General features: G+C 48.7%; 2 protein-coding genes and 3 pseudogenes across 5 annotated transcripts in view; 3 read left to right on the forward strand and 2 right to left on the reverse strand.

The window, feature by feature from the left end:
- Positions 1–1116: 1116 nt before the first annotated feature.
- On the forward strand, positions 1117–25992 carry NLRC3 (NLR family CARD domain containing 3). The gene is made up of 17 exons (XM_066640710.1): positions 1117–1206; positions 3187–4927; positions 5870–5956; positions 7789–7872; positions 9489–9572; positions 12107–12190; positions 12515–12598; positions 13549–13632; positions 15607–15690; positions 18104–18187; positions 20197–20280; positions 21222–21305; positions 22281–22364; positions 22802–22885; positions 23055–23138; positions 23783–23866; positions 25199–25992. Exons 1-17 carry the CDS (start codon positions 1200–1202, stop codon positions 25287–25289), a joined length of 3018 nt encoding a protein of 1005 aa, XP_066496807.1. The 5' UTR covers positions 1117–1199; the 3' UTR covers positions 25290–25992.
- On the forward strand, positions 1461–1580 carry LOC136634182 (5S ribosomal RNA; annotated as a pseudogene).
- Positions 11429–11548, reverse strand: LOC136633716 (5S ribosomal RNA; annotated as a pseudogene).
- Positions 24697–24816, forward strand: LOC136634016 (5S ribosomal RNA; annotated as a pseudogene).
- The window catches only part of CLUAP1 (clusterin associated protein 1), a 58425-nt gene continuing 56947 nt past the window's right edge, over positions 25627–27104 (reverse strand). For all 4 annotated transcript variants that reach the window (XM_066640714.1, XM_066640712.1, XM_066640713.1 and 1 more), the window contains one exon: positions 25627–26787. In XM_066640714.1, the coding sequence (XP_066496811.1) occupies positions 26644–26787 (144 nt within the window). In that variant the 3' untranslated portion in view covers positions 25627–26643. The remainder of the gene's footprint in view (positions 26788–27104) is intronic.

Consider the following 27104-nt stretch of genomic DNA (forward strand, 5'->3'; position numbering starts at 1 on the left):
GGCTACTGGAGATAGATGGCCTCTTCTTTGCATTAAGGGCCTCTCTGCTGTGTAAACAGACACTGCTGCAGGCTATGGGAGTCCTGACTGCCTCATGAAGAGCCTCTTTGTTGCACTTTGACCACCGTCATATACACGGTCCGTTGTTGAACGGAAGGTTGTTAAGCGGCGGATAAGCCTGTATATGGGCATTACAAGATCTTGGGTGTGTTTGGCAAGATACACGCTGTGACTGCTGTTCAGCTTGGACACAGTTAACTCTTTGGAAGATCTTTCCCTCTGGTTTCAGGAGGATGCTGCACTATAAGTAGATGCTTTAATTCAGGGGACCCTTAGATTATGTTTTTTAATTTTATTTTGAACCTGGCCTCTTGGATGTCAAGTACAGAGTTTGTCCTCCGTTGGGTGCGGTGCAGTAGAAGTAATAATACATCATAGTCTCTGGCAAGCAGCAGTAGTTTTGCACCAAGATTCAATTAAGCGTCCAGGCGAACAGTATACATAGGAAAGCACATGGGGAGAGACATTATTTAGTTGATGGCTTCCTCACTGCGATGACTTGCATGGCACCATCTGGTCTCATTTTTGCAAAGCAGTGGCGCTACTGTCGGAAAGAAAATGTTTATAAGAGGTAGAACGGTGTCCTTGGCTGGCAAGTCTTCTGAGACCAGGACAATAAGGGATGTAAAAGTCTTGTCGTTCATCTGGGCAATATGGGTGGGCTACTGGGCTCAGATCCAATCCCAGGTGAAACAAAACTCAGGCCAGCTTCGATCACATTTTCTTGATGAGATGTGCTGTGCATCCACGGCACCTGGGACCACTTCCATGAGTGGGAAAGGGTTGTGCCTGAACGATCAGCGGTGCAATTTGTAAATAATTTGTAAACACCAACTGGTCCAGGATCACTTGGACAGGGATAAGGCCACAGAAGGTAGCTGGTAGGACTGGAAGCAGCTCTGAGGTGTCTAATTGATCCTCCAAGTCAGCTGTTGCTTTCCTTCCCTCCCCACTCTTCAGAACTGATGTCGGAGCATCCCTGCCTCTCCATTAAAGCCATGGCCAAAGGCTAGCCCGGTCCTACTCCCTGTGCCGCATGGACAGACTGCTGGGAAGTGAAGGGTGTTCAGAGAGGAAAAGCAGTGAAGTCTGCCTTCAGTCAGTAAGGTGCTCTGCCTAACAGTCCTCGCAAACCTCTGATGGATGGTGAGTGGGCTAGTCCCATCCTTGATCTGTCTCCACAGTAGAGTCAGTTCTCGTTATCCACGATGGTTCGGTTCCTGGAAAACCGAGGGGATACTAAATTAGCGGACACAGAATCATTGAGCCTGTGGGGGAAATGGGGTTAGGCTCAAGGGGATCCTCTTCACCCTATGAACTTTATGAACCTTGAAGTCTATGGGGCTGGGTGATAGATAGCAAGGGCTCATCAACATCTCCAACATCTGATGCTTCCTTCTCCATGTAGCAACTGTTACCCTGCACATGCCCGATCTCATCTGATCTCGGAAGCTAAGCAGGGTCAGGCCTGGTTAGTACTTGGATGGGAGACTGCCTGGGAACACCGGGTGCTGTAGGCTTATACCATAGTCTTTCGAGACTGAAGGTTGCCAACCAACCTTCTCCATGCTGGATATCCCTTGACTCGTTGAAGGTTGCTGGTCCAAAAATGAGGCCTCGGAGATCAGCAGTGGAGTGAGGATTGCTTCACCCTTCCTCCTCGTCTTCCACTTGTCTCTTGGTTCCTTCCCTTGGCTTGCCTCAGCCCCAAAGCAGCCCTCAGGTAACCTTCCAGAGATCTCTCATCAGGGTTGTGATTGTTCAGATGGAGTCCCCAAGATGGTGGGGCAAGTCTGGAAGCGGGCAGAAATGTGTCCGATGATTCCCTGTGGGCCACTATCAATGCCCATTTGATGAGAGACTGGCACAGTATTCATGAATAGCAAGAACAGTCACAGATAAGGAGAGATAGGTGGTAATTTTACTCCTATTCTTATCACCCCTGGCCAGTGTTGTTCCTTTGGAAAAATGATTTTGAATGTGAATCCCCTCCTCCAGAGTGTGTGCCATTCATCCCGCTTTGGTATCGTCTGCAGATTTACCCCCACACACCTACCCCAGAATTGTACCCAGTATTGCAGATGTGGCCACACCATACATTGGTATAAGGGCACTAAGGTCATAAGAACATAAAAACATAAGAACAGCCCCACTGGATCAGGCCATAGGCCCATCTAGTCCAGCTTCCTGTATCTCACAGCGGCCCACCAAATGCCCCAGGGAGCACACCAGATAACAAGAGACCTCATCCTGGTGCCCTCCCTTGCATCTGGCATTCTGACATAACCCATTTCTAAAATCAGGAGGTTGCGCATACACATCATGGCTTGTACCCCATAATGGATTTTTCCTCCAGAAACTTGTCCATTCCCCTTTTAAAGGCGTCCAGGCTAGACGCCATCACCACATCCTGTGGCAAGGAGTTCCACAGACCGACCACACGCTGAGTAAAGAAATATTTTCTTTTGTCTGTTCTAACTCTCCCAACACTCAATTTTAGTGGATGTCCCCTGATTCTGGTGTTATGTGAGAGTGTAAAGAGCATCTCCCTATCCACTCTGTCCATCCCCTGCATAATTTTGTATGTCTCAATCATGTCCCCCCTCAGGCGCCTCTTTTCTAGGCTGAAGAGGCCCAAACGCCGTAGCCTTTCCTCATAAGGAAGGTGCCCCAGCCCAGTAATCATCTTAGTCGCTCTCTTTTGCACCTTTTCCATTTCCACTATGTCCTTTTTGAGATGTGGCAACCAGAACTGGACACAATACTCCAGGTGTGGCCTTACCATCGATTTGTACAACGGCATTATAATATTAGCTGTTTTGTTCTCAATACCCTTCCTAATGATCCCAAGCATAGAATTGGCCTTCTTCACTGCCGCCGCACATTGGGTCGACACTTTCATCGACCTGTCCACCACCACCCCAAGATCTCTCTCCTGATCTGTCACAGACAGCTCAGAACCCATCAGCCTATATGTGAAGTTTTGAGTTTTTGCCCCAATGTGCATGACCTTACACTTACTGACATTGAAGCGCATCTGCCATTTTGCTGCCCATTCTGCCAGTCTGGAGCGGTCCTTGCCTCTTGTACCAATTCTTCTTTCTCCTTTAATTTCTCCCTGCACAGAGCCAATGGTCCAGAAGCATATGGAGACTCTTCAAGCCTGGTGTGGCACTAGCATGGATCTGGGGCCTTTGGAACGACTGACCGATCTCTTGCTGGTGGAAGGGCTGACTGATCTCCAGCAGAAGCAGCACGATTTTGTACAGATTGAAGTCACCAAAGGCACCAGGAATGCCTCCAAGAAGATTCCCTTGGAGAAGCTCTTCTTGCCTCTCTCCAAGTTCAGCATTCCTCCACGGGTCTCCGTGACCATTGGAGTGTCCGGCATTGGCAAGAGTACTTTGGTAAAGGTGTTTGTCCATAGTTGGGCCAAGGGAGAAATTGGTAAGGATTTTGTCTTTGTGTTACCTCTCACATTCCGAGAACTGAACTCTTACGACAAGCTCTCTGCCGAGAGGCTGATCCGGCTAGCGTCCCCCCATTTAACTGAGCTGAGCCTTCTTGCCATTGGCACTTCCAAGACCCTCCTTATTCTGGACGGTCTGGATGAGTTTAAGACCACGCTGGATTTTTCCGACACGGTCATTTGCACAGACTTCCGAAAAGAGATTCAAGTGGACAGCTTGATCACCAACGTTATCCGAGGCAACCTATTGCAGGACCTTTCCATTTGGATCACGTCTCGACCGACGGCAACTAGCCAGATCCCAGGTGGTCTCGTGGATCGGATGACCGAAATCCAAGGTTTTGGAGACGCAGAAATCAAAGACTTCTTGGATCACGTGTTGGCTGACAACCAAACCTTAGCCAATTGCGCGATGGATCAACTCAAGGCCAACAGATCGCTGTATGTCATGTGTACCGTGCCGGCTTTCTGTCGGATCTGTGGCTCCTCTATTGGTTACTTCCTCAAGAATGCTGAGCAGTCCCCAGAAATGGTGACTGTCCCTAAGACTTTGTCGGAAATCTATTCCTATTACTTTAAGATGGCACTGTGTGGTGACTGGAAAGGAAAGCAGAGGGAGGTCCCCCGAATAGAACAGGTGGTGAACAACAGCAAAAAAGTGATGAGCTGTCTAGGTAGATTGGCGTTCTATAGTCTGATCAAAAGGAAATACGTGTTTCACGAGCAAGACATGAAAGCTTATAGTGTTGACCTCGCTTCACTCCACAGTAGCTTGTGCAATAGGCTGTTGCTTAAAGAGGAGACTTCGTTTTCCACCATTTACTACTTCCCCCACTTAACTTTCCAGGAGTTCTTGGCAGCCACCTACTACTACGCCGCGTCCAAGCGAGGCCTTTTTGATCTCTTTGTCGAGAGTGGCATGTCTTGGCCCAAGCTGGGGTTCCTCAACCATTTTAAAAACGCCGTCCAGAGATCGCTGCAGTCCGAAGACGGGCACCTAGATCTCTTTGTGCGCTTCCTTGCCGGCCTCCTCTCGCCACAGGTCAACAAAGCCCTGTCTGATTGGTTCCTGGTCAGGGATGAGCATCACAGCTACCGGAGTCACGTCGTCGGCCACCTCCAGAGCCTTCTGGGGACCGAGCAGGCTATCTCCTGCAGGACTGTGAACCTCATGCGGTGCTTACACGAGATCCAACACAACGAGCTTGCCGCCAGCATAGAGGAGGCCATGAAAAATGAGAGCTTGGCCGGCATGTTGACGCCGGTCAATTGCTCTGCCCTGGCTTATCTCCTGCAGACTTCAGAGGTGTGTGTGGAAGAGGCAAATCTCTCCAGCTGCCTCACTTACCATACCTTCCAAAGTCTTCTCTCCCAGCTGCTCTACTGCAGTAATCTGAGGTAGGTAACAGATTCAGCAGGGCAGAGGTCTTCAGTTGGGCATGGGGGAGGTGTAGTGATGAACTTCAAAATGGGTGATTTTGAGGATGCAGCATAGAGGAGATCTGGTAACCTTTGTGCCCTGCTTGTGGGTTTTCCAAGGCATCTAGTTGGCTACTGAGAAATGGGAAACTGGACTAGGCAGGCCTTTCACCTGAACCAGCAGGGCGGCTGTTCAGACTTCATGTGGTGTACTTGCTAACCTTCCCAATGTTGTTCTGGAATGATGATGGGGGGGAACCCTTAGGGGAACACATTTGACTCTCGTCTAAAACAAGAGAACATTCAGGGCTCCCAAACACATTAATGCATCAGTTGGACCAGTATTTTTCCAGGGTGTGTGTTCAGTAATGTACGGCAAGCGTGGGGCATGGAAACCTGCTCATAGTTGTAGGGGGAAAGTTCCACCGAAAGCATTTTTTGGTAATACAAATGGCATGTGGGGGAGGTCACGTGATCCATACCAAAACCACAGCAGGAGCAAAGTGTGAAAAATCTACTGCTTCCATGGTTTGTGCACCTCCCACTGCCCTGGCATGATATTTAACACAAAACTCCCCCCCCCCCAAAAAAAAAGTTCAGGACCAACACCCACATTTAAAGTCATGTGTGTTTTGGTCCTGAATGATTTGGGGGAAGGGGGTGTCATGATGCTGTAGCTTACCTGAGGAGGCCAAGAAATAGAGATAGATAGAAGTACCTGTTATGGGGGAGGGGGGAGATTTGCACATATACTCTTTACATCCCTCCACCCCATCAGTACCAAAGCTCCCTGACCATCACTAATCAACCCAACTGTATGGTGTCCGTGGTTGGAGTCAAGCACCCATGCTCCTTTTTTCACTGCCACGAATGAAGAGTTATTTGTTCTCTTTTGTTTTTTTCCTCCATGGTTTGGTCCAGGCTGGACAACAACCAGTTCAAAGACAATACCATGGACCTTCTGGGCAGTGTGCTGAGTGGCAAGGATTGTCAGATCCAGAAGATCAGGTGAGGCACAAATCACTGACTGCATAGTCCCTCTTCTCCTGCACTGGGTACAAGTTTACCGGTTTGGTACTGCTGTCAATTTGCCTGTAATTCACTGGGAAAACACTTGAGTCCCAGATTCAATCCCTGGGAAAAAGCCTTGTCTGAAACGCTGGTTAGCCATAAGAACAGGATCAGGCCACAGGCCTGCTGGATCAGGCCATAGGCCCATCTAGTCCAGTTTTGTTGCGAGCTGGAGAGACATTCACGCAGCTAGCTACTGTCCGGCTGCTCGGCTTGCGTATCTCCCAAGGTTAGAGCACACACACTCCCGGCGACAAAGACGACACAAGGCAGAAGACCTCCACCAAACGCCTCTTTACTATGTACAATATTTACAACAGCAACAGTCCAAATAGTACACGATTCACGGTTCCCACTGACGTAGCCTTCGGCACAAAATCCACTCTGCATCTCCCACAACCCAGCTTGCCCCTGCTGGAATTTATATGAGTGACAGCCAATCAGAGTGCAGTAAAAACTGCACAGTCACTCTGACATGGCATGTACGGCCACACACACACACACACAGGTGGCAGTCACCTGGTATGTGTCACCAGATGTTACTTCATCCTTAGCTCCCAGGATGCTATGCTGGCTGAGTCAGGCCAAGGCTTCAGGGCCTGCTCCTATCCAGGCTGCAAATTATCAGCAGCCCCGGTGATGATCCCTTAACAAGTTTCCTGTATCTCACAGCGGCCCACCAGCTACCAGTCACAGTCTGATGGTATTGAACAAGATGAACAGTCCGGCTTGGCAAAATACAGTTTCATATGTTACTCTTCCTGCTTCGACTGGCTCAGCTGTGCTGGACTTGTTTGCGATCCAGATGTACCAATTATATACTGAATTTTAAATTTGGAGCATGCTGACCAGGAAGTAGACCAAGTCTGTTATCACAGCACATCTCCATCGTTCTGCCTCGACCAGAGCAAACCGGTCCTGAAAACACTGTCATCTTGATGGCTTCGTGCTTATCCTTTCCAAGCAGCCAGAAGCACAGGGCACCACTTTTACAATAGGTTTCCTTTGGAGGAGACTTGCAGTATCTTGGGAATAATCTGTTTGTAGATGCATAGGTTATCCCCTGGGGGCTGGGGATAAGAATAGGCCCTCAGTTTGGCTGTACTTGTCGTAAGAGGTGACTAAACAGCCACTGGGTAGATGAGACTCATCAGCCTGGGAAGGCAGCTCATCGGAGAGAAGGAAAACTCTGATCCCAAACCTCTACTGCCTTGTGGCTACATCCAGCTACGGAAAAGGCTTCAGGAGTCAACCTCGAGGCAAAATCCGGAGCCGGAGTGCCTGAGGCAGTTCATGGCTGAACACAGTCACGTTCTGGCAACTCCTGCGACGCCGCTGGAACCAACCGTATTGGCCTCTGCCTTTCCATTGGACCATTTCAGCGACATGGAGAGGGGGGATTTGCTGCATGGGTAACAGCCTATCCTCCGTACCTACTTTACCCAGGCTTTGCGCACTGGAGAGGACACTGTTCCAGAACCACTATTCAGAGTGCGATACCATAGTCTTCAGAGACTGAAGGATGCCAACCTAGATGCATAGGTTGAACAGATGTCGTCTGGGTGCAGAAGCAAGCACACGGGGAGGCTGCGCTATTTGTTGGGTTCATCTTTCATTCAACCTGGTGCAAATGTGTGGCCTGAAAGGAGTGTTTCCCCCCCCCCCCTGAAAGTTTCAAGTAATTCTGCTTTCAAGGTCAGGTGAGTTTAGGAGGATTCATTTGACCTCAGAATTGCAGTTAATCTTTTTTTTTCTTTGTTTCTGGACAGCCTGGCAGAAAACAAGATTGGAAACAAGGGTGCGAAAGCTCTTGCCAGATCTTTGATGGTCAACAGGAGCCTGATGTCACTGGAGTAAGTTTCAAACCGTTTGTCTTTTTAGGTAGCCCAGTTTAAAAGTTTCTATCTTTGTATGGATCAGCAACTGACAGCCTGTGGCTCTCTGAAGTATATGGTTTGGCCCTTCGGATGACAACCCAGAGACATGCATGTAGAGCAGTGATTTTCAACCTTTTTTTGGTCTCATGGCACACTGCCAAGGTACTAAATTTGTCGAGGCACACCATCAGTTTTTGACAATTGACAAAGCACACCATGCTGTTGGCGGGGGAGGGGGGGCTCATATCCCCCAACGGTCCTATTAATAAATGACCCTCTACCAAACTCCTGTGGCACACCTGGGGACCATTCACAGCACACCAGTGTGCCATGGCACAGAGGTTGAAAATGGCTGATGTAGAGAATAGTGCCTGCAGCCTCGAGGCTCGCTTGTAGGCGAAACCTTTGCCAACCTTTGATTTAAACATGATGATTGTACGGTAAGAGCCAGGTGGTAGAGATAGGGGAGTCGAAGCCTGAATCAGGAACAGGTGGGCTTGATGTGGACCCAGGGCAGAATGTGCTAGGTCTGTGGCAGAGCCTGGATTAATGTCAGTACTGGGTTAGACCCAGAATTGTATCTGGAAGGATAGGAGCTGGTTCATAATTCTATCAGTCAGAGATGTAGACAAGCAGAAACTGGGGATTATAGGTAGATGGTTGGCAACCTTCAGTCTCGAAAGACTATGGCATAAGCCTACAGCACCCAGTATTCCCAAGCGGTCTCCCATCCAAGTACTAACCAGGCCTGACCATGCTTAGCTTCTGAGATCAGACCCACCCTAGAATCTGGAGTTTACTAGCTTGTCAGATCCAAGTACTGGTGACCCAACACAGCAAAGTTTTATTGGTTGGGCAAATAAAATACTAGCTAGTTCACTGCATGCTGGGAGTCCATTTTGACATGGACCACTGGCCCCATCTTCTTCCTCCAAAATGTTCCCCCATTAAACTACGTTTAATCTCCATTTTTGCTGTTGCTGCTGTACAGTACTGGAACTTTGAAACAATGCTGTATGACTATTTTAACCAGTAAAATTGAATTTAAAAAGTAGGTGCTGATCAAGGATGGGAAGAGCCTATCTGTAGATAGGTGGAATATTTGTCCAGGGTGCCATTTCTTCAAAGGGCTCTGAGTTATCTGCATGGCTTTCTATTGCTGCCCCAGTTAGCTCTGAAGGGCTGGCTTGTCCATGAGGCTGAGTGAGGCAGGTGGTGAATTGACAGGGGTACCTGCCTTTGTCTTCCTGAGCCCTGGATTTTAAGTTGGAGATGTTCTAGCCCACTCTACACTTCCTCTTTACTCTCTTCCGTTTCTAACTGAGCAAGTCTGGGGAGATGGAGAAGGATCAACAGAGGTGGTAGCTGGTGTGTTGCCAGGGGTACGGGAGGAAGCATTTGGTACCCTACCTTGGGGGGGTCTCGGGCTGGCTTTGTGGATCTGTTGTGCAGAAAGAGTTTCAGAATGGCCAATTAGAAGCACAGGATGCACCCATTTCCACCTGAAACTGAGAAGACGGTTCTGTATTAGCAACCACAAACACGTCTTTGTGTGGTGTTAATGTTTGTTCCCTTCTATGTCTTCCTTACAGTCTTCGGAGTAACTCCATAGGACCTCAAGGAGCAAAGGCACTTGCTGACTCGCTGAAAATCAACCAGTATTTACTATCTCTAAAGTGAGTGAGTCTTCCCTTCCTGATCTTCAGGACTAGATCTCCTGTGCCTGAGTTGATGTGTCAAAATACTTCCCCTTACCATTACCTAGCGATTTGCCAGCTTCTATTCCTCCCAGTCCCTGGATTGGAAAAGAAAGAGGGGAACAAAGCATAAGAAGTAAGGGAGAAAGAGGAGTGGTGAGCTAGAAGGTTGAGAGACACTCTAGCCTACCACTCTCCTTTCCTCCACACGTCTTATTCTGCTCTGACCCCTTCTTCCTCTTTCAATTCAGGGACTGGGATGAGGAGCCCTGGAGACAAGTAGGCAGATGAAGGTAGGCACCCCCCACTAATCTCCTTCCTGAAGTCTCTTCTTTAACTAATTTCTGCCCAGCCCACAGGCGTACACATTTGATCTCTGTTGAGCATATGCAACATTGGGCAGAAATGACGTAATTGGCCTGGTAGAAAGTAAGCCAGTGAGTAAGGCCAGTAAGAGAAGGCACATTTGGGGTGAGGTTCAGTCTGGTAGCACCACTCCATTGACTCTTACGGCAACCTGGAACCAAAGCCCTTGTAGGAAGAAGCCATTTATGCAAAGTCACCAAGCAGTGGTATTTTTGGAACAGCTTTTTCATTGCGCACTTGCAGGTTACACTTGGTTGTTCACACTCTGTTTTGTCGTGGTTTGGATTCTGATGGCACAGTTCATGGTGTATTTCCCCCCCAAATCACCACCTCATTTTTGTGCCTACCACAACCCAATGCTGTGTATACAATCGTGCCAATAAACATTTTGGATTGCCCAGTTTGCCAACTCCTCAAGCAACTGTGGGCCCAATCCTATCCCATTTTCCAGCACCGGTGCAGCTGCAATGCAGCCCCAAGGCAAGGGAACAAATGTTCCCATACCTTAAGGAGGCCTCTGCTGCCCCACCACAAGATGCAGTGTATGCCCCATTGGCACAGCTATCCTGGAACTGGAAAATTGGATAGGATTGGGCCCTGTGTCTGCTGTTTTAAGCATTTCTGTGCCACTATTTGTGTGCATGCATGGGCCTCTTGTCAGTGCTGTCACAAGGGTTGGCATCACCCAGTGCATGAGGCCAGGTAGTCTCCCCCACGATGGACCTCCTTCCATGCAGTGACTGGGGCAATGCCCTGGGCGTGGTGATGCACCAGTGCCCTGCCCCACTGGTTTTTTTTTGGCTATAATATTTGATAGGATAGAGATATTCCAATGTGGGTTTTTTCCATTGCATTCTGCATGAAGTTACACATCGATTGATATATAACATGATGGTATTATTCAAAAATACCCAGATTTTTGAATCCTTGGTGAGTAGTGGTGTCACCCTCTGGTGTGGCCCGCACTCCCCTAGTGATCCCACTGCTTTTTGGGGTGGGCGAGGTGATATGCAACATAATTAGAACAACCAATGTGTATGGTGTTTTTTTTCTGGGTAGGATAAGTGGGATGAAAACACAGACTTTGTGATGTGACTTGGCAATAATGTGCTCAAGCAGTGATAAGGCTTGGTAAGAAATGAGTGCAGTACAAGGGCAATTTATGGGTGTCCCCCAAGGGAAGCAGCATAGTCTCCTGCCTGCAGTATTGAAAGGCACTCTAAAGATAATTGGTTAGGGAACTGCAGAATACAGATTGTCAGGAAATATTTTATTTGCAATGGTTGGCAACCTTCAGTCTCGAAAGACTATGGTATAAGCCTACAGCACCCAGTATTCCCAGGCGGTCTCCCATCCAAGTGCCAACCAGGCCTGACCCTGCTTAGCTTCTGAGATCAGACAAGATCAGGAGATAGTGTTCAGTATAGGGAGATGGTTGGCAACCTTCAGTCTCGAAAGACTATGGTATAAGCCTACAGCACCCGGTATTCCCAGGCGGTCTCCCATCCAAGTACTAACCAGGCCTGACCCTGCTTAGCTTCCGAGATCAGATGAGATCGGGCATGCGCAGGTTAACAGTTGCTATTGATCACGATATCCGTGAATGTCTCAGTGGTTTTGTGTTCATTTGGAAAACACCTCCTGTTCGTGATGTCCGCAAGTGGACCATTGGATGGAGCTAGATAGCAGAACTACTATAGGAAGTACATATTACATAGTACATAAGGAGCTTCACCACAGCATGCAAGTGAACCCTCCTCCCCTTCAGAGACATTCCAGGCACTCCTCCTAAAGGGAGGAGGAGGGGCCCCTTGCACGCTGCAGTGAGGCTCCCTGCAAAACCGGGTGCTTTGCACCCCCTCTAGCTACGCCACTGGACCCAGGTGTCCGCCAGATCACATGAGTTCTAGCTGCCAATCATATTAAATGGCGATGGAGGCAAATGAGGCCTGGGATGCTGACAGCAAGAAGCCAATTGATGCTGAGATAAAAGGCCAACAGGACCAGAAAAGTAAACAGTGGAAACACTTCCGAGGAGCCACCAAAGATCAAAATTGGTGTACGTTCAGGGACAAGACCAGAGCTTTATCTCTCCGTAGCACTAGCTGACCGGCATGGAAACTACGGTGCTGATTTTTCTCTTGCAGCCTCCAAAACAACATGGTCAAGGAAGACGGTACCAAGTTCTTGGCGGAGGCTTTACTCAACAACCACACGTTGATGACTTTGCAGTGAGTGTCTGATGGCATCATTCATTCCTTGGTTCCTCTTGGGGGGTGTGTGTTTTCCTTTTCCAGTCCATGCAGCCTCGTGGATGGGCCGGCCCTGGCCTTGAACTGGCAACCTCCAAATCCAGTTTGGGTTTCGTGGCTCATGCAAACAAGCTTTAAAAAGGGTCCCGGTTTTTAGTGGAAGCCAACCCTGATTTCATGGGCTATTTCTCTTCCTCTGCTGCAGTTTCCTTCTCTAGAGAGGCAGTTTGCAACTGCTCATCCGTGGGCAGGAGCTGGTCTGTTGCTTCTCTGTGCTTATCCGTGCTCTAACCTCCATTGCAGCCTCCAGAAGAACTCAGTGGGACCCCAAGGGTCAAAGAAAATAGCAGAAGCCCTGAAGAAGAACTGGGCTCTCAAGGAGCTCATGTAAGTGCTGAGAAAGAGTGTGTGTGCATTGATTCAGAGTCAGAAATGGTCTGTGTGTTGCCAGGGTTGCCCTCAAAACAGCCTCGGCACCCCTTACATAAGAACATAAGAATAGCCCCACTGGATCAGGCCATAGGCCCATCTAGTCCAGCTTCCTGTATCTCACAGCGGCCCACCAAATGCCCAGGGAGCACACCAGATAACAAGAGACCTCATCCTGGTGCCCTCCCTTGCATCTGGCATTCTGACATAGCCCATTTCTAAAATCAGGAGGTTGCGCATACACATCATGGCTTGTACCCCGTAATGGATTTTTCCTCCAGAAACTTGTCCAATCCCTTTTTAAAGGTGTCCAGGCCAGATGCCGTCACCACATCCTGTGGCAAGGAGTTCCACAGACCAACCACACGCTGTGTAAAGAAATATTTTCTCTTGTCCATTCTAACTCTCCCAACATTCAATTTTAGTGGATGTCCCCTGGTTGTGGTGTTATGTGAGAGGGAAAAGAGCATCTCTCTATCCACTCTGTCCATCTCCTGCATAATATTGTATGTCTCAATCATGTCCCCCCTCAGGCGCCTCTTTTCTAGGCTGAAGAGGCCCAAATGCCGTAGCCTTTCCTCGTAAGGAAGGTGCCCCAGCCCAGTAATCATCTTAGTCGCTCTCTTTTCCATTTCCACTATGTCTTTTTTGAGATGCGGCGACCAGAACTGGACACAATACTCCAGGTGTGGCCTTACCATCGATTTGTACAACGGCATTATAATATTAGCCGTTTTGTTCTCAATACCTTTCCTAATGATGTTGCCAAGCACATCGGTAGAGGTTGTACGGCAAACACTGGCCCTGATGCATCTGTATACACGTGGAGTCCCCCTGCTCTTGACTTGGATTTTAAATTGGCAGTTGTGGGTGAGATTTAATTGCATTTTGTTTTTGTTGCCCCCTAGTCTCTCCAGTAACTGTGTTGGAGATGCAGGCTCGGCAGCGTTGGCAGAAGGACTGAAAGTGAACTGTACCCTTCTAACCCTGGAGTAAGTCCCTGCCCTCTGTGTTGATGGCTGGCTCCATTTGGTCGCTTTGTTTTTTCTTTCCTTGCTGGCAGCAAAAGCAGTCTCTGGGGTAGTGCCAAGAAGGACTACACTCCCCCTGTGTAGATTTGTGCTTTTCCACCCCCCTTGGATCACATTGAACCACACATGCAACATGCCACTGCCTTACATGTGGCAGCTAGAGTGGCAGCTAGAATCCACCTTGAGCAAGACCCGTGGTACAAGCCTTCCACCCAGCTTGAGTCTATTTGTCAACCAACAAACCTCCACCCCAATCCACACATTCCCATTCAACACTCTTGAGCCTCTTCTGGGAAACACCGTTGCTGAAAGTGGATTGTAGGCTGAAGGCTACAGAGACTGGAGGCTGCTTGTTCTTTAGGGCTTGGCACATTTAGTCTAAAGCAGGGGTGCCCAAACCCCGGCCCGGGGGCCACATGTGGCCCTCGAGGCTTCTCAATGTGGCTCTCAGGGAGCCCCCAGTCTTCAATGAGCCTCTGGCCCTCTGGAGATTTGCTGGAGCCTGCACTGGCCCGATGCAACTGCTCTCAGTGTGAGGGTGACTGTTTGACCTCTCCTGTGAGCTGTGGAATGAGGGCTCCCTCCACTGCTTGCTGTTTCATGTCTGTGATGCAGCAGAGGCAGCAAAGGAAAGGCCAGCCTTGCTTTGTGGAAGGCCTTTTATAGGCCTTGAGCTATTGAAAGACCTCCATTCATTCATATGTTCATCTGTAATATATTCATTTATGTAAACATATGCAAATTTATTCAAATTTTAATGTAAATTAATTCTTCCCCCCCCCCCCCGGCCCCTGACACAGTGTCAGAGAGATGATGTGGCCCTCCTGCCAAAAACTTTGGGCACCCCTGGTCTAAAGGAAAATGGTTTATTGAGAATTAAAAAAAAAATGAGACAAGGGAAAAAGTCAGTCTATGCTTGAGATCAAGAGGCAAAGTTTGAAATAAAGTAAAAACAGATTCTAAGTAAGACTTGCCCAACTTGAATGGCACACTGAGAATCCAGCATCCTCCTGGCACCAGAGAAAGTGGTTGTCTTAGGAGTTAATCCTTCATTAGCTGAACAAGTGTAGCTTTTGTCCTAGCTTGGCTGGCCTCTTACCACTTGAGAGAGCTGGTCAGCTCTCTTTTACATCATTTTGGGGAGACAAGTCCCTGCCAAGACCTGACAGGCTGGCTTGAAATTAACACTCGTTTGCACTTTCCTCTCCGGTATACATTTGATGGAGAAGGACTGTGAGTGATACGTGATCCGGTGTTCTGGAAAGAATGGGGACGTGACAAGCTGATTCCTAGGTCAGCCTCAGTGTAAGGGGGAAAAGGCGGTTTCCTCAAGAGAGGGGTACGTGTGCGTGATGATGGCTCTTAAGAGGATTCCTGACCGTTAATATTGGCCATGCTGATAGAACAGAGCTCAGAACCAGCCTGTGACCCGATGGTGGCTCCCAGCTTTTGGGGGCCCTCCAAAGGCATCCTTCATCCATGCTCTGTAAAGCATCTGTGGGTAGGCGACAGTTCTTCACCCACCATTGCTCAGGGTACTCTTGGTGTGTAGCCACAGGAGGCCCGGGGATGGGCCCCAATCCCTTTATCGTTCAGCAGTCTTTTTGGGGGGGCAGGGAACGCTTTGCCTGCTGTATTCGGCATCTGAATAGAAGGCCAAAGAGTGATATAAATTCTGCAGAGTTTCATGCTTGAATGTCGGGAGGGCTCTACTCAGCTTCTGTTTTTGGACTTCTCTTCCAACAAGCGACGCCTGCATTTTGCAATGTCATCTTTGCAACCATAAGGACTAGATACTTGAGGTGGTTTTGTTTCCATGGAATCCATCCACCCTCCATATTGCGGGGTGGTTGTCTACAAGAAATCCACACAGGTGGATGTTTGCAATCCTGGAAACCTCCCTCAGCCTACTCTGTTGTTCTGTCTTTGTTCCAGTCTGCAGAGCAATTCGATCAGCGACGTGGGGGTCACGGCGCTCACCAGAGCCCTCTCCTCCAACCAAGGCCTCACCAGCCTCAAGTAAGTCTGGATCTCTTTTGACATCTTGAATTTCCGCTGCTCACCTGATCCTTGAGTTACGGTTCAGGGGAAGAGCACAGGAATGCTATCTGAGCTGCCCACTTGGGGCTCTCCAGAAGCTTCTGTGCCTTTTGGGCACCATCCTCTCCCCAAATCGGTATTCTCTGAATGTGGTATGAATATGGAACATGGACCCCCTTGCCCCTTCCCCCCACAATCCCAGTTTTGAAAAATAAAATGGGAGGACTGGTAATTATTGCTCAGGTCCCTTTGTTTAAGCTACTTTTGGTTTACCTAAACTGTCTTTATAGTCAGACATGGACAGACAGACAGACAGTGGACACTCCACATTAATGGGTCCCATATCCACGAATTTAACATCCACGTATACAGAGTCCACGTGGGTGCCTCTGAAGCCTTCCTGCCAATTACTTTGGAAGCTTGAAAACCACTTCTGGAGGCTTCTGCAGGCCATTCTGAGGCCTGTGGAGGCCAATAAAGTGGGTTGCCAGCCTGACAAGACCCAGGAGAGGCCTCTGGAGGTAAACTTGCAAGTAATTATGCAAGCTTTGGAAGTGGACCCCAGCATCGGTGGAATCCCTTATCCACGTGGGTGGTTGTGTCTGGAACCAAATCCCCACGACTAAGGAGGGCCCACCGTAATTTTTAAAAGTTGTACTTGAGTACATCCTATTAGCAGCCATGGTTCCACAATCCCTGGGAATCCAGGGCTTGCCCATGCATGACATTGACTGAGATTGTCACCTCATGTGATGAATTGCTATCTGTGTCCACCTGCCCCTCACCATCCCCGCCCAACTACCTGGATTTCAAGAGGGATAGCATTTCCTGGGAGGACCTTGTCTGCAACCTTGGTTGAGTCCTTGCCAGTCAGTATTGGCAGTACTGAGCTAAATGGAGTAAGGTCCGACTCAGTTTGAGGTAGCTTCCTAGACACTAGTGGTTGGCAAACTTCAGTCTCGAAGGACTATGGTGTAAGCCTACAGCACCCAGGCGGTCTCCCATCCAAGTACTAACCAGGCCTGACCCTGCTTAGCTTCCGAGATCAGAGGAGATCGGGCATGTGCAGGGTAACAGTGTGATGTAGACACTAGTACCACTGATTGAAAACACTGCAGTAGGGAATGAGCTTCTGTGTAGTGCCAAAAGATTCATGGGAAAGGTGGGTTCTAAAAAAAAGGATTTGAATGAAGCAAGCAGAGCAGCAGACTGCAAGTAAGTCAAGGAGCTCTGTGCATAAGGGGCAGTCACGGGGTAGAGAAGACTTCCTGGGAGCTGCTGGAAGATCAAGTGAAAGGCAAGGACCAGAAATGTGCCTTTCTGTGCTCAAGAGACTCTTATGCAGCTTCACATCAATGGTCCTAATTGCCCACCAAAGTCCCCCATTTGTTTAGCCCCCCCCAAAAGAGATTAAGGATGGCTGAATCTTGCTCAGTGTCTCCAAATAAACTGCAGCCCACAGACATCTTCTGCCCAGTTTCCTTTCTTGGGTGGTGGTGGAGGAGGGGGGGTTTGACTACTCTTCCATTGAGTGCCACCAGGCCACTTCCTGGGTATTGTCTTTTTGGGGACAATCAGAAATAAAAGGGTTAGCCAATGGCTGGGCTGAATCTTCACTGGTTTGTGTTTGGAAGCAAAACTCAGCCTTTTTGGAGGGTGAAGATTTACACCCCCCCCCCCAAAAGCAACACTTAGATGTTGTAAGTGTTCACCTTTTCAGTGCTGTTTTCCTTGGTTACTGTTATTTCATTACCCCACCTTTCTTCAAAGAGCTTGGGGTAATTATGTCACAGCCGAATCCTAACTTTCCAGCACTGATGCAGCCATGCCAATGGAATGTGCACTGAACTCTATGGTGGCGGGGAAGTCATGGAGGCCTCCTCAAACCTTTGTCCCCTTACCTTGGGGCTGCATTGAAGCTGCATCAGTGCCGGAAAATTGGTTAGGATTGGGCTGTCAAACTTCTCCCTTTCGCCTTGATCTTCGGAATATCCTTTAAGTAGGCTGGTAGCTCGTGAGTTTGTGTTCCAACGGCATCCAGTGAGCTTTGTGGCTTAAAAGGATTTGGGTCCAAGACTCCAAGAGACCATTTTGTTATCATATATTCCACAGTCTCTGGAGGGAGCTGGTAAGAAGCAGCTTATGGGCACTGGCGGGGGGCTTCAAGGTAAGAAGCCCCCCTTTAAGAGCCTGATACTTCAAGAATTGCTTCCCCCACCCCGCTCCCAGATTGTATCAGCCAACAGACACCGGTGTTACTGGGGGTTCATCTCCTGCACTTCTCTTGAGAACACTGGTGTCCCTCCCCAAACCTTTTCCTTTCTTGGGGCAGCGGGGAGCTTGCCAAGCGGCAGCAGAAGAGCTTATTAATGGCGTGACCTTGTGTTTGTAGCCTGCGGGAGAACTCCATAAGCCAGGAGGGAGCGCGGGAGATTGCCAATTCTCTTCGAGCCAACAGCACGCTAAGAAATTTGGAGTGAGTCATTTTTTGTCTTTGAAAAAAAGATATATATATTTTTTTGCTTTAAGTAGTTCTTTGCCCACCTTAGAAGATCGGAGGGCATCGCAGCCTGGCAGCAACACGTGTATTCAATAATTTTGTACTTTAGCGTGCGGGTGGTGACGTCTTTGAGACAGAGAGGTTTCTGCAGAGAGACCAGACAAAAAGAATGGCAGGGGCTCCTCTTAGCCCTTTAGCAGCAGCCTAAAAAAAGGGAATTTGGGCAAGTGCACCTTATGGAAACCTATTGTGTTTCTTACATTGGTCACGAATATTGTAACGTCTCATGGGAAAATGGTCAGCGATAGAGAGCAGATTCTAGGTCAGAAGTCAACAACACATTCAGGGGAGCTGAGGACAAGAGTGGGGGAGGGTACGCAGAAGAAGTAAGGAGCAGCCAGTTAAAGGGAAGAGGTCAAAGCAGGCAGTGGAATGGTAGAGGAGAGTAGATTTGCTTCCTCCCTGAAGGAAAGGAGGGGAGGGAATGCAGGAGAACCTCTTGTGAACCTTTGCAATGTGTGGGATTGCGTGGCAAGGATAGGCTCAAGCAGCCAGCAGGGCCTGAATTTCACATATTGATTTGAACGTGCTACCGAGGCAGTGGCGTCACTAGGGTTTGCATCTCCCGGTGCAGGAGGCCAATGCGTTCCCTTCATGATGGACTTCCTTCCATGCAGCGGGCAGGGCAACAACCCAGGTGGTGAGGTACCGTTGCACGACCCCTGCTGGTTTTTTGGCTATACTCTTTGATAGAACACAAGATATTTCAATGTGGTATGTTTCATTGCATTCTGCATGAAATCACACATCATTTGATATATAACATGATGGTATTATTCCTACAAACCGTGATCTTAGCAATTTTGTTCACTAGTAGTGAACTAGTAGGGGCAGGAGGTCTGGTCTAGAGGGTAGAGCCTCCATTTGCCTGAAGATAACATCCACAAGGTTGCCAGTTCGAGGCCACCGGCACCGCGCGACCTTGAAGCAGCTGACAAGCTGAAGCCGAGCTATTCCATCTGCTCTGAGCGTGGGAGGATGGAGGCCAGGATGGAGGCCAGATCAGAATGAAACATCTGAATGTTGTGGTTCTTGAAAGATAGAACCTTCTTTCAATTGTAAAAATCCCTGCGGCGATTTAAATAGCCTGCCTATGTAAACCGCCTTGAATAAAGTCTTGAATAAAGACCAAGAAAGGCGGTATATAAATACCTGTATTATTATTATTATTATTATTATTATTGTGACACACAACACCCCCGGTGTCACCTTACTAACACCTTTTTGGTTTCATGCTATGTCATAACATCTCATTGGCTCTTCAAACAATCAGTCTCATTGGTCCAAAATGTACATTTTTGTTACATAAGACAGTTTTAGTTTTCTGGATTTGGGGCTATAATCTTTGATAGAATGGAGATATTTCACTCCAGTTTTTTTTTTTCATTACATTCTGCTGTAAATTACGCATTGAATGGTATAACAGTGTTTCTCAAACTGTGGTTGGGACCCACTAGGTGGGTCGCGAGCCCATTTCAGGTGGGTCCTCATTCATTTCAATTATTTTATTTTGAATATATTCGACTTGATGCTGTCATGGGATGTGACTGCATTTGGGGAAATGTGACAGACCTGTACTTTGAACAAGCTACTATGTATATTTAATAATGATAGTAAATGGAACTTACTCCTGGGTAAGTGTGGGTAGGATTGCAGCCTAGGATTGTTAAAAACTTTCCTGCTTGATGACATCACTTCTGGTGGGTCCTGGTGCTAAAAGTTTGTGAGAACCACTGGTATGTAATATCATGGTATTATTCCTACAAACCATTTTAGTGATTTTCATCACTAGTGGTGTCACCCTCCCCCCCTTTGCATGTCACCTGGTGCAGCCTGCACCCTCCCCCTCCAGTGACACCACTGCACTCAGATCTTGGACTGCACTGCTCAGTTCTTAACTCCTCTTTTCCTGGTTTTGCTTCCAGCTTGGCGGCCAACCTGCTGCATGACGAAGGGGTCCAGGCCATTGCACAGGCGCTGAAGGAGAATCAGGCACTCACTTCCCTGCAGTGAGTTTCAGCAGATCGATAAACACTGCTTTGAACATGCAGGCTGTGGCTGCATCACAGTCCTGGAGCCCAGACGTGTGCCATTTGTGAACTGCCATGTATGGTGGCTCACGAGGGACTTGGTAAATCTCCTGCTTTTGCAACCTGCCCAAGAGTGCAAAAATTCAGGGTTGTTTGGCACCTGGCAGAGTCCAGGCGGCAGGCTGTGTCCAGCTCAGTGGGTTACAAGTTGCGCAGGCGAGACGTAGTAAGAGGATTGTCTTGGTCATTAACAGAGTGGAGAGATCCTAGAGAATGCATCAGGCTAGCTTGGCAGGAAGAATGGATCCTATATTGGTTTCTCTAAGTACAATATTCAGTATAAACTAAACAGAATTCAGTGAGCAGCATTTAACTTGCACCTGAGCACTAGTTACCCTGGCACCTTCCAAGGAAGTCACCTTGGCTCCTCAGGGTTCAAAATAGACCACTTGAGTTTGGAAGGTAGCTGTCCACTTGGATACCCTTCCTGCATCAAAAAGCAATCTCCCAACCCACACCAAGCTAGCCTGTCAGGATGAAGGGTTGTAGGCTATTTTTTAATGCGCTGATGCAGGTTCTGGCTTGCCTAAGCAACAATTCAATGGGATTGTGTACATCCATGCTCTTGGCTTTACTTGTGTGCATACGAGAAATAAGCATATACTCAGTTTGTGCAATGCTCCAATCTGTCCCTCAAAAAAGGGGCAAGGCTATAGATGCACAACATGGGTATATTCTCATTCATATGCTCCAGTGTGGTATGTGAGTGGGTTAACAACTGTTGCCTTGCACGATGAGGATTGCTGGTGTGTACAGGAAGGTTTCAGTGGGGAATGCTCAAAGATAGGATATTATTCTGAAGTGGTGCAATCCTGCAAGGGCTGTACCCCATGCAAGTTTTGCTCTTTCTCTCCCTCCAGCTTGCAGTGGAACTTCATCCAGTGCAAAGCAGCAAAGGCCCTGAGCCATGCACTACAGGTCAACAAGAGCCTGGCTACGTTGGAGTAAGTCCCCTTCTTTAGCTGTAGCTCAGCCTGACTGCTGTAAGCAACAGTTGTGTGTGTGTGAGAGAGATTTCCACCTTTAGAAGTAGTTTTCAACTCAATCTGATCCTGACTCAGAGATATCCTGGGGCCAGCAGTGGGTTGCATACTTACTACTGCACTTAAGGATCCTGTCACCCCACCAGAGAACATTCCCTACTGGGGGGCTGCGGGGGGTAGAAATAGGATCTGGAATAGGAGCTGCTTCAGACATGACATTCACCATATAGATGGCCTCTGAAGTTCCTGAATGGCCTTTGTTGGCCCAATTTAGAGGCCAGAACCTTCCTATATAATATTGACCCAAAGAATTAAAGAATGCTCAGAGCTGGAAGGAACGGAGGTCATCTGATCCAACCCCTGCTCAGTGCAGGCGACTACATTCATCCTAACAGGTGGTTGGTTGACAACCTTCAGTCTTGAAAGAGTCTGGTATAAGCCTACAGCACCCGGTATTCCCCGGCGGTCTCCCATCCAAGTACTAACCAGGTCTGACCCTGCTTAGCTTCCGAGATCAGACAAGATTGGGAGATAGTGTTCAGTATAGGGAGATGGTTGGCAACCTTCAGTCTGGAAAGACTCTGGTATAAGCCAACAGGTACCTGGTATTCCCAAGCGGTCTCCCATCCAAGTACTAACCAGGCCTGACGCTGCTTAGCTTCCAAGATCAGACGAGATCGGGCATCTGCAGGGTGGACTCTGCTTGAAAACCTCCAATCAGGGAGAGCCCATAGTGGTACGAGGCAGCCGATGCCAACCAGCTCTTACCATTAGGAAACTCTTACGTCTAGCCTAAATGTATTTCCCTGTAGTAGAAACCCACTGGTTCTAGTCCTGCTCTAGGGAACCACAGAGAGGAAGCCCCTCCCTTCTTGAAGAAAAGCAGCCACTCACTCTGTCTGACTCAACGAGCCTAGTCTTGCTGCCCTGTTTCAGTTTACAGGAGAACGCAATTGGGGATGAAGGTGCTGCTTCCCTGGCCTCTGCGCTGCAGGTGAATTCAACACTCACTGATCTCTGGTAAGTGGCCACACATGGGCAGCAGGGCAAGTAAGGGAATTAAAGGAATGAAGGGGGATCCTGAGCTAAATTTGACAGGATTGTTCCTTGTCACCTTGTGAAATTGTTGCGGTTTCCCTGGAACCAGAGTGGGCATCCAACACGAGGGACCGATAAGGCGGGGGGGGGGGGGAGAGACAGCCAGCCAGCCAGCCAGCCAGCCAGCCAGCATTTGGGAAGGAATGCAGGGGGCATGTCCCATGCCCTGACAAGCTGGAAACTGTGCCCTGGTGTCCCCTTTTCTGCCAAAAGATTACAAATCCAGACCCCTTCTCCAGGCGTCCAGAAATAACTAGCCTGGTTGGTAGAGAAAGAGAGATGGCAAGAAAAGGGCAGGCTGCCAGCCTCAAGGGTTTTCCTTCTAACACTGGGGCTTTACTTGTCTTGTCTTATTGCAGCCTCCAGGCAGCACTGATCAGTGACAGTGGATCCCGAGCACTGGGAGAGGCCTTGGTGGTCAACAAGAGCCTGGCAACCCTGGAGTAAGTATTAGCACAGCAAATGCCTTGAGCAGAAAGCAAAAAATGGTGAGCTTGCTGCCTCTCTGGGTTCTGTTGCTGCTTTGCTTCCAGGCTTGGAAGGCATCCTTGCCTTGATTAGGCATCCAATGGAACGGCTTGTCGTAACGGCTCTTCCTTGTTTGTGTTGCAGTTTGAGGGGAAACTCTATCGGTCTGGTTGGAGCCAAAGCAATGGCCAATGCCTTGAAAGTTAACTGCGCACTCCGCAGGCTGAAGTAAGTAGAACAACAGTGACGTGGTGACTGTTAGGGGATACACGCTGCTCGCTCATGCAAGAGATCAGCTCCTCTTGCTTCTTTTATATAGCGCAAGGCTAAAGTTGCGTGTTTGATGGCCGGTGGCTGCTCAACTGCTGCAATTTGCGGCACCCACTTCCTGCTTGAGTGGGGGCTGAGAGCAATAGTTCTGAGGTTGATCTGGACGGGGAAAGCTATTTTGCAGCTGGTTGATAAGAAGCAGCAAGAGGGCAGTTGTTGCTTTTGGGGAGACCAGTGCTGCTTTTGGATTAGTGCTACATGTTTTGCTGCCAGGCTGCTCAAATGGTTTATTAAGAAATAGATGGCTCAAAAGCCACCCACACAAGTCTCTAGTGCTCGGTTCTCTTGCAAGGCAAATTACTTAACAAAAAGCTGCTCCAACTTCCTACCGCTCAGGGAGACTGGGAGAAGCACTCAACAATATTGCTAGCTCAATTAATCTTAAATGCTCCAAGAAGGGAATGGAATTCAAGAATTCGTCTTCAGGCTTAGGAGTCTATAGATAACTCTGAGGGCAGGTCATTTAACAAAGCCTTTGTGGAACAGCAAAATACAGTTGTTGAATGGGCAGTTGACATGTGTCTGTGCTGTCTTGTCTACAGCCTACAGGAGAATGCGCTGGGCATGGATGGAGCCATCTGCATTGCCACAGCTCTGACTGGAAGCCACAACCTCAGCTACATCAAGTGAGTTTTGGGGGAGCCAACTTGCTTCGGCGAGCAAGGCCATCTCACATCTCACCCACGTAGGAATGTGGGACTTGTGGACTGGTGGGAGAGCTTGCTACATTATGTGGCATTATGTATTCCACAAGTTCCTGAGTATGTCATGGAAACACAGAATTAGATGCCTGGCACAGAACTCAATTTTCTGGGACTCTTGGCATTAATGCAGAGTTTTAAATTTAAAAAGCAAGTTTCTAGCTCACACAGCTCTGCGGGAAAAGCTTGAAAGAGTGAGCCCTAGTTTGGTGAAACTGCAGAAGTAGATGTTGCAGAGCAGCAATTCCCAGTGGTTTGGGTGCCCCACCTAAGCTTTGGCCACTACCCCTTGGTCCTTTCCCCTCTCCTGTATCCCACCTACCCCATCTCTCCTGTTCTTACTAAACAAGTCCCAAATTCTTTGAAAAGTTGGGAGCTGGAACCAGGGCAGACAAAACGGGGGATGCAAGTGCTGGCCTGATGCCTGCAGCAACACAAAGGGACACGATCCAGGGTTCTGCAAGGCTGAGGGGGAGGGCTTCCTGTAGCATTGGGGGCAGGAGTCTATGCTACAGCTGACTAGCTCTTTTGTGGGCTCCCAGGGTCCCTGTAGCTGATCGTATGGACCAGAGTTCAAAAGGCGTAATAGGGGGTTAGCACTCCTTATCTTTTTGCCTCTCCTTCCCTGCTGTCACAGTCCTATTGTGAAGCAGGGCTGTCTACCAACTGGGCAGTCTCTGCTCTCAAGTCCTTGCTAGTACAAGCTCAGTATAGTTGTCACTGCATCAAAAGCTGAAATGAACCCTCCAGTGCTAGGTGACAGCAACTGTTACCCTGCACATGCCCAATCTCGTCTGATCTGGGAAGCTAAGCAGGGTCAGGCCTGGTTAGTACTTGGATGGGAGACCGCCCGGGAATACTGGGTGCTGTAGGCTTATACCATAGTCTTTCCAGACTGAAGGTTGCCAACCAACCATTGCTAGGTGACTCAAGCAAACTAGAAAGGTCATGTGCAACAGGAGAAGATAAGCCCCTCCCCATCTGTGAAATTTCAAATGGAGCAATTGGACAGATAGGATGGAGGATCTGCTGTAGGGAAGGGCTGTGGTTCAGCCCCAGAGCACCTGCTTTTCATGTAGAAGGCTCCCAGTTCAAGCACGTCCAAGTAGGGCTGCAAAAGAAGGTCCCTGTCAGAAACCCTGAAATGACCCTGGCAGGCGCTGCATGGGCCAACTTGGGAGAAGGCAGCTCTTGGTGCAACCCCACTCCAAATTCAATATGCTGACACTGCGCTAAGACTTCCTTCTCCCCACTCAGCTTACAGGGAAACCAGATCGGCGAGGCAGGAGCCAAGGTGATTGCCGATGCCATTCGCACAAAAGTCCCTACCTGCATCGTGAAGATGTGAGAGGGATGGCGTGGAAGGAGGTCGAGCATCCCGGCTGTTCTACCAAATGGCCTGCGGCAGTGAACAGTTTGCAGTGGGGATGGTGCCTGAGGCTCAACACGGCTGTGGAAGAAGACAGACTGACCCCCTGGGGCCTGGTCTTATTTCCAAACCAAGCAGCTGTTTCTGCTGGTGAAGGCACCTACGTGGTTTGTACATCTGTGAAGGATCTTCAGGAGTAGCTGATGTGATGAGGATCTGGGTCTCCCTTATTAAATCTCTGGTTCATCTGCAAGCAACAATGGGAGGCCAAAGAACCAACCCACAACAACAAAATGACAAACAACAAGCCTGGGGGGAAGGGAGGCAGGCAGGCCTTTTATTTGTGCAACGTGGGAATGTAACAGAAGAGGAATTCAGCTGGCAAAGGCACAAGGACCAGAGGAGGCCTGAGCCCAGGACCGGCTCGCAGGCAATACTTGCTGTTTGTTGCAGGGTGGGATTCATTTCCATTTATCCTCAAGAAAGGAGTTAGAGCCTGAAAAAGGAGACATCTGGGGCAGGGTTGCTGCACAAGGCTTGTGTCCAGTTAAAGTTGCTCAGTGCCAAAACTCAATCGGACAGAACAGGACAAAACCTGCAGCTCTTTTAAATGAATCGTGTTAAATGATAATGGAAAACCAAGAACTCTGTTCACTAAATTGGTTGCAAACAAGCAACTTCTCTCCTGGAGCTTATTTGTCTCGCTGCGTACTTTACCTCTTGGATTTACTATTTCCCGTATAGGCTGAGGGGTAAATTAGAGCTTAGATGGGGCTAAGGGAGCCCCAGAATAATCAGGGGTTCTTTTCCTGGCCTTCAGTGCCACTTGCAGTTAACTGACAATCGAAACAAGTTGCAATAGTCAAGGTGCTAGGAGGTTGCTTCAGTGAGGACGGGCCTTGGTCCTCACAGAGAGGGAGAGTTCTTTCCTCTCTCTCAAGGGTAATGGGATAGTTGGCTTCTTAGCTCAGGATCTCAACATCCAGCCTGATGAACCGCTGAGGTAAGTCAGAGAAGCAACTTTGGACCCATAGATTTTGTGGGGCTTTCACCCTTTTTGGCTGCTGGATTTTAAGTGATGTTGGTGGGGGGTGGGGTTTCTTGAACCTCTGGTACCATGAAACATGAAGGCCTCTGATGCAAAGAGCAATTTTGACTTTGGGAATTAGTAGCAAAGCTGGGCTACATTCCAGGAATTCCTTATTTTTCTTGCTGCTGTTTGTAGAGCTGCAAGTTCTGCCAGCATAGTGTGTGTCCAGCTCTCCAAGCTCTGGGTTCCCCAAAATTCCTCTTGGGAGGCACCCAACCTGTTGCTCACTGGCTGAAAGGCAACTCAAAAGTCATTGTCGCTCTCCTCCAGGGGCTCTGGCTTCCTGGCTCTCCGACCAGCCTTGGTGGGAGAGATGTCTATGCTGTTTTCATCATCGTCATCCTCATCGTCGTCATCCAGATCAATTTCACTGTCCTCAGAGGAATCCTGTAGGAAAATTTTATTCTCAGTCAGTTGTTTTGTCCTTCAAAAACCGCTCTGTTCTACCCCTTAAGGTTTCAGCATATCTAAATTGGACACACAATCAAAATACAGGTGTCCCCCACAGAACCCATCTCCATGGTTTCACTTATCCATGGTTCACAAATTCCCCCTTGCACTTGTGGTTCACATCTCGCTTGTGGTTCACATCTCATGGGCGGGAGGTCTGGTCTAGAGGGTAGTGCCTCCATTAGCCCAAAGATAACCTCAGAAAGTAGCCAGTTCAAGGACACCGGCAGCTCCCTGAATGGCTGAGAATGGCG

This window comes from Tiliqua scincoides, chromosome 13, assembly GCF_035046505.1.
Source record: "Tiliqua scincoides isolate rTilSci1 chromosome 13, rTilSci1.hap2, whole genome shotgun sequence".
Taxonomy (NCBI): domain Eukaryota; kingdom Metazoa; phylum Chordata; class Lepidosauria; order Squamata; family Scincidae; genus Tiliqua; species Tiliqua scincoides.